The sequence below is a fragment of the Glycine max genome, chromosome 2 (assembly GCF_000004515.6).
Source record: "Glycine max cultivar Williams 82 chromosome 2, Glycine_max_v4.0, whole genome shotgun sequence".
NCBI lineage: Eukaryota > Viridiplantae > Streptophyta > Magnoliopsida > Fabales > Fabaceae > Glycine > Glycine max.
In genome coordinates, this window is record NC_016089.4 from 29,600,208 (window position 1) to 29,606,893 (window position 6,686).

The 6,686-nt window shown below is 41.1% G+C and overlaps 3 protein-coding genes across 3 annotated transcripts; 1 reads left to right on the forward strand and 2 right to left on the reverse strand.

Moving 5' to 3' along the window:
* The first annotated feature begins 1,069 nt into the window (after positions 1 to 1,069).
* LOC102668173 (uncharacterized) lies at positions 1,070 to 3,518 on the forward strand. Its single transcript, XM_006575897.1, has 5 exons — positions 1,070 to 1,365; positions 1,663 to 1,742; positions 1,834 to 2,038; positions 2,274 to 3,243; positions 3,318 to 3,518. The coding sequence occupies exons 1-5, from the start codon at positions 1,070 to 1,072 to the stop codon at positions 3,516 to 3,518; spliced, it is 1,752 nt and encodes a 583-aa protein (XP_006575960.1).
* An 871-nt stretch (positions 3,519 to 4,389) lies between these two features.
* On the reverse strand, positions 4,390 to 5,150 carry LOC102668310 (uncharacterized). The gene is made up of 2 exons (XM_006575898.1): positions 4,665 to 5,150; positions 4,390 to 4,584 (listed from the first exon to the last, which is right to left on the reverse strand). The coding sequence occupies exons 1-2, from the start codon at positions 5,148 to 5,150 to the stop codon at positions 4,390 to 4,392; spliced, it is 681 nt and encodes a 226-aa protein (XP_006575961.1).
* Positions 5,151 to 5,604: 454 nt separating this feature from the next.
* Positions 5,605 to 6,401, reverse strand: LOC102668446 (uncharacterized). Its single transcript, XM_006575899.1, has 2 exons — positions 6,093 to 6,401; positions 5,605 to 5,997 (listed from the first exon to the last, which is right to left on the reverse strand). Exons 1-2 carry the CDS (start codon positions 6,399 to 6,401, stop codon positions 5,605 to 5,607), a joined length of 702 nt encoding a protein of 233 aa, XP_006575962.1.
* Between the last annotated feature and the right edge of the window lie 285 nt (positions 6,402 to 6,686).

The window sequence follows — 6,686 nt, forward strand, 5'->3', positions numbered from 1 at the left end:
CCTGCTACATTGCTGGTGCTCTCAACAATGTTTTATACACTAGAAATGTCCCTGTACGTTTTTCTTTTATATAAATCTATGGTTTGTACTTCACTCTTGCGTGATGCTTTCTCTCTCATGTGTTTTCTCCATTTTGATGCGTTCCTGTGCGATTTTTGTCGGTGCTGGTTGGTAAGCGTTTCAGCTTCGGTGTGAGAAATGTCAATCCGGGGAAGACATTACATTTACGGAAGAAAAAATTTTTTTTCGTTGGGTGACGCGGAAGACGTCTTCCGCGAGACTCCATGGAAGATGCAGTCTTCCGCGGCAGACAATCTAAGGAAGGAAGAAAGCTTTTTCCGTGAGACTCACGGAAGACATTTTCCGCGAGCCTTCACGGAAGAAGCAGTCTTCCGCAGTTGTGATATCAATAGCGGAAGAATGATTCTTCCATTGAGTAATTCGTTTTATGATTTTTTAGTTTTAAGATTATTTTGAATGTTATTTTGGTTAATTCTATTTGTAATTTATGTGAAACATAAAAATATATTTGTTGGTTGAAGTGTTGATTTTTTTTGCCTAGGTTGAAGTATTTTTTGGTTAAATGAGCTTTGTAGGTTATAATTTAGAAATTATGTAATTAAAAGTTGAATTTGGTTATGTATATGTAGATTAAATATTTGTGTGAGGTTGTCAAATGTTGAATTAGTTTGATATTCATAGTTTGAAAAAAAATTTGGGTTGTTGTATTGTTCAAATTATTTTGTTGAATGTTGAATCAGGTGATAGTTATACTTTGAATTAAGATGGACAAAGATCAATGGGCATATTACAGTGCGATGTCCGAAGAAGTTGATATGGATTTTCAAGATGAAGAAGATTGTGGTGTGAATGAAGCACATGTTGATTGTTCATATGCTTTTAATACTTCTCAGGTAATCATGTCGAACAGTTTTAATTGTTTGATCTAATGTATGATTTGTGTAAAAATTAATATGTCGTGGTTGTGTCCTAGGTCTTTGCAACCCGAGAAGATGTTTTGAAGTGGTCTCGAACGGTTGCCTATAAAAATGGTTTTGTTGCAGTAATTATGAGGTCTGATACATATACTGGCAGCAGAGGAAAAACTTCATTTGTGTTAATTGGGTGTGAAAGGAGCGGTAAGTACAAGGGTAGGAAGAAAGAATTTATTAGAAGAGACACAGGTACTAGAAAATGTGGTTCTCCCTTTAAGATTCGTGGAAAACCAATGCATGGAGGTGAAGGTTGGGCGGTGAAGCTGATATGTGGGATTCACAACCATGAATTGGCAAAGACCTTAGTTGGACATCCATATGTTGGGAGATTGACAGATGATGAGAAGAATATCATTGCTGATATGACGAAGTCGAATGTGAAACCAAGAAACATCCTGCTAACGTTGAAGGAGCACAACAGCAGCAGTTGCACCACAATCAAACAAATCTACAATGCAAGAAGTGCATATCGTTCTTCAATCAGAGGAGATGGCACTGAAATGCAACACCTAATGAGGCTCCTTGAACGTGACCAATACATTCATTGGCATAGATTGAAGGATGAAGATGTGGCGCGTGATTTGTTTTGGTGTCACCCAGATGCAGTTAAGTTATGTAACGCATGTCATCTTGTTTTTTTGATAGACAGTACCTACAAAACAAATAGGTACAGGCTCACATTGCTTGACATTGTGGGGGTGACACCAACCGGGATGACTTTCTCTGCTGGGTTTGCATATCTGGAGGGTGAGCGCGTGAACAATCTTGTATGGGCATTGGAACGATTTCGAGGCCTTTTTTTTAAGAAACGATCGCCTTCCTGTTGTTATTGTCACAGACAGAGACCTAGCCCTGATGAATGCTGTGAAAGTTGTGTTTCCGGAGTGTAAGAATTTGTTGTGCAGATTTCACATAGACAAGAATGTGAAGGCAAAGTGTAAATCGCTAATTGGTCAGAAGAATGCTTGGGACTACGTAATGGATAGCTGGGGTAACCTGGTAGATTGTACTTCGGAACAGGAGTTCCCTGAGCACCTTCAAAGGTTTCAAGTAGCGTGTTCCCCGTGGCCAATGTTCATTGACTACGTATGTGAGACATGGATTGTCCCACACAAGGAGAAATTTATCTTGGCCTGGACGAATAAGGTGATGCACCTAGGCAACACAACAACAAATAGGTATTTAAATGTTTTATTATTTTAGTCAAGTTTCTTTTAATGATTGTTTGGAACATTATTGTTATTAATTTGTATTCTCTGTTGTGTGTTTTAAATGTAGGGTTGAATATGCTCATTGGTCTTTGAAAAGGATATTACAGAATAACGTTGGAGACCTCTGTAGTGTTTGGGATGCAATGAACAACATGATGACGCTGCAGCACACTAAAATTAGAGCATCATTCGAAATAAGTACGCATGTCGTTGGTCATGTTTTTAAGAAAACCTTATACAAGAGGCTTCTGAGAATGGTGTCAAGGTACGCTTTAAATGAAATTTTGGTTGAGTTTGAGCATGTACGTCATTTGAAAGACAATCTGTCTTCTTGTGGGTGTGTCTTGAGAACCACGCTAGGTCTTCCTTGTGCATGCGAGCTACAAAGGTATGATGGTGGCAGCATCCCACTGGATGTAGTCCATATGTACTGGAGGAGACTTAATTTTTCAGACCAAGGGCTATGTGAGGCCGAAGTGAGCATCAAGGAAGAGATTGATAGAATACATAAAAGATTTGAGGAACTTGATGTTTGCGGGAAAGTTACTTTCAAGAGTAAACTCCGAGAATTCGCGTTTCCCGATGAGACCTCTATGTGCCCTCCTCCAACAAAGGTTAAGACGAAAGGTGCCCCGAAAAAGGTAATGAAAAGAAGCGAAAGATCGACAAAGCGTGATCCATCTTATTGGGAGTATGTTGATGCTTATCATTCGGTTCAAAACAGCAACACCTTAGTTAGACCCAGTGCATCATCTTTTGAACCACCGAAGCCAGCAAGGATAATCCCCATGTTGGATCAATTTCCGCCATTTATGCATGGTTTCATTGAGGATGTTGTTGATGTGAAAGCGGATGGTAATTGTGGATATCAGTCAGTTTCCGCTTTGTTAGGTATGGGAGAAGAGTGTTGGGCCATGATGCGTAACGAATTGATTAAAGAACTTGGCAAATGGTCGCAAGACTACATAAAGATCTTTGGTGGCACGGAGAGATATGAACAGCTGAGGTTGTCCCTACACGTGGATAGGTTATCCAAGGTATGCGTTTTATGCTTTGTATTTACATAAGTAATGTTTACATGACTGACACATGTATTTGTTATGTGATTTAGGTTAGTATGGACAAATGGATGGATATAACGGATATGGGATATATAATTGCGTCAAGATATAATGTAATCCTTGTATCGTTGTCACGACAACAGAGCTTCACATTTTTTTCTCTCAGAAGTCGACCACCGGCCGATTCTACTGCGCACCGCATAATATGCGTCAGTCATGTGTTTGGCAGTCATTTTGTTCAGGTCCATTGAAAATTCGTTTACTCAAATAATTTCAATTATTGAATGAGTTGGTTTGTTTGTTTAACTTATTATTGTAATTTCACTTACAACAGGTTTATCTGAAAGATCGTTGTCCCTTACCGCCTATGACGTTGTTGTGGTCAAGCAATGTGTATCCGGAGGCAAAACAATGGCCAACTGCATATGTAGGTAGAATGCAACAATACTTAAGCCTAATGACAATTAATACAACGCATGTAGACCTAAGCGGACACTGAACTTGTAATATTTATGTATCTATATGTACATTGGATTTATGTTCATGTAATTAATGAATTGTTCCATGAACAAGTGTTAGTGTGTCAAATTGTTATATTTGTGTTGAACTGAAAGCTAGTTATATGTTTCTATTAGGCCGAAAACCAACTTTTTTGATTTTTGGTGCCTTCGTTTGAGGTGCGATTCGATGGAACGGGGTGCTGCTTTTATTTTTTTTGGATTTCTTGACGTGCAAACATGTCAAATAGCGGCCCTGGACAGTCTCAAGCGGCTCCCACATAATTTAAAAAAAAGCCCGAACAGGGGTACTTAGGCATGTTTCTAAAAGGCACAAAACCAATTTTTTTTATTCTTTACTGTACGTATATATATGGTTAAAATATATAATTTCAGAATAGTTATAAATTTTAACATTTAAATTACAAATTATTTTATCTTCTTTATTTTATATATTCAAATACCATTATAAATGTGACTCATGTGTGTGGTTTATATTTAAATTTCAAACCATATATTTATAGAGAGACAAACATAAATCATAAATGATGTAGGTAAATGTGTTTTATGACATACATAAACAAATACAAAAATTAATAATTTAAGTACAATAAAAATATAAATCCTAATCTATGTGGCGTCTCTGGCGCGGTCTAAGACTTCCATCTGCGGCGTCACCTCTAGCTCTCCTCAGACAACGAGTCATGATGTCATGTAAGTCAGTGCCCTCAGTGACCATCCTAAGGTTGATGACCCGCTCCAAATCCTCAGCAATCGCTCCTAAATCCTGAGCCATCCCCTGACATCCTTCGCAGTGAACCTGTCACAGTCAAAATAACAAAGTCAGTATCACATTTAAAAAAAATTTAAATTATGAAAAACTACAGAAGTTATGCTTACCACTGAATGCGTAGGGAGATCGATCGCGACTGAAACCTCGGGGATGGGTGGCTCGATGAACTCCTCATGATGAGGGGGAGGTGGATGTCTCAGCGCAGCAGTCTCCTCAGTCCGTGTGACGAATGGGTGCGATATCCAAAAAAACCACTCCATGTAGTCTGGCGCCACCTGTCCAGGAACTACACAGAGCTCCCCTGAAGGCACCAAATGGTCTGAAAAATGCAGCCACTGGTCATCTATATCATCACCCGTCAAAGAATCACAAACCGGCGGCGGAGGGTTCGTCTGAAGGTAGCCAAACTGTTGAAGAACCCGCTCAGGTCGAACGTACACCACAATCTGACCCCATCTGAGCTGGCCGGTGTACGACGATATCAAGTCAAAGGCCCTGACTCCCCGGTGCTCACCATAGGGCATCCAGCACACGTCAGTCACAGTCAGGGCATCCAAACGTCTCCGATACGGGGCTCCCTTGATCCCCGTCATATGAGCCTTACTCGTAAGCCACCTGCAGGCCCGTGGGCTCCCCTCATCATAAGCATCATGAACGACGAATGTATGCACTGTAGGAAAGTGCTCGTATATCCAGCACTACAAACACATAGTCAACATCAATACAAAAAAAAAGAGATTCAATGCTACTTAAATTTAAACTATCAGTGATAATACGTACCTGGAGAAGTGTAATATAACCGCCCAGCTGCCGTGTAGAGGCCTGTGATGCGTCGTTCAGATGGTCGTACATGTGGACTAATGCAGCCACTCCCCAGGCGAATCCCCCTGCCTGGGCCAGGTCCCTGAAAGCCTCCAGGTGCACGACATGTACATGGGTTGAACTCTTGTTGGCGAAAAGAGTACAACCCACCAAGTGGAGCAGATACGTGCGGGCTGCTACAACCCATCGTCTGGCCCTGCACTGGCTCTGATACAAGTCCCGAAGTCACCCCAACCGGACATGAGGCCCACCAGCCTGTCGGGTCTCAAATGTAGCCTCCTCATGACTGAGCTCAAGAAGCTTCGTCAGTAGACCAATCGCATCTGAAGTAACAAGCGGCTCGAACATATGCAGTGCGCCAGTGATGGGAAGGTGTAGGAGTGACACCACATCATCCAACGTGATCGTCAACTCGCTTAATTGCAGGTGGAACATGCTAGTCTCGCGATGCCACCTGTCGACGAAGGCGGATATGAATCCAGGATCAGTGGTGATAACAGAACACCTGATCAGTGGACTCAATCCGGTGCTAGCAATCAACCCTTCGATCTCAAGCGCTGGTCTCCCAATTTTATCTACTTTTCTACCGTGGGAGACCAACTTCAGATCGGGTCGTTCCTAAATTGAATAACAATTTATAATAACGTGTATATAAAAAACAATCCAACTACAAATAATTTTTATGTAATTAGTCAACATTAAAAACTACGTACCTGTCCACTCCAGATGCTGTGTGCGACATGTTTAGCAAAATCGGTCAAAATCGATGGGTCGCGTGGTCCACCGGGGAAACCCTCATCTGCAGCAAGTGACCCCAAGCTCCCATCAGTAGCCACTCCCTCTGTCTGAACAGCATCGGCGGCGCCTGTCATCTCTGGGGTGGCATCAGACACATGAGGAACATCCTCATGCAACTGAGGCACATCCTCAGGTCTCTCTGTGACGTCCTCACGCAGACGAACCCGTTGCCTACGTGCTGAAGCAGTAGGTCTGCGACGCAGAGGAACATCAGCCTCATGCATATCCTTACTAATGTCTCTACCTCTACCAGCTCCTAACGCACGACCTAAACCTCGTGTTCTAACCATGATCTGAAATCATGAAGAACATTTATTTTTTTCAGTCAAATTAAATATTCAAATAATTGGTAACAAAGCTTTGTCATTACAAATTTGTTCAAACACATGTTTTGTATGTTTCTTACTAATTTGGTCAAATTAAGTTTTCAATGTTTCTTGGACATGATGTTCTCATGATATGTGTGACATTCTCATTTATGATATCTGTGACATTATGCTTCATTATGA

Excerpts from the sequence above, each read along its gene's own strand:
- LOC102668173 (XM_006575897.1), top strand. The coding sequence starts at position 1,070 with ATGAGGTCTGATACATATACTGGCAGCAGAGGAAAAACTTCATTTGTG. Across the intron at positions 2,039-2,273 it reads TTCCCTGAGCACCTTCAAAG|GGTTGAATATGCTCATTGGT; the intron begins GTTTCAAGTAGC and ends TTTTAAATGTAG. Across the intron at positions 3,244-3,317 it reads ACGTGGATAGGTTATCCAAG|GTTAGTATGGACAAATGGAT; the intron begins GTATGCGTTTTA and ends TATGTGATTTAG.
- LOC102668310 (XM_006575898.1), bottom strand. The coding sequence starts at position 5,150 with ATGACGGGGATCAAGGGAGCCCCGTATCGGAGACGTTTGGATGCCCTG. Across the intron at positions 4,585-4,664 it reads ATCTCCCTACGCATTCAGTG|GTTCACTGCGAAGGATGTCA; the intron begins GTAAGCATAACT and ends TGACTGTGACAG.
- LOC102668446 (XM_006575899.1), bottom strand. The coding sequence starts at position 6,401 with ATGCATGAGGCTGATGTTCCTCTGCGTCGCAGACCTACTGCTTCAGCA. Across the intron at positions 5,998-6,092 it reads ACAGCATCTGGAGTGGACAG|GAACGACCCGATCTGAAGTT; the intron begins GTACGTAGTTTT and ends TATTCAATTTAG.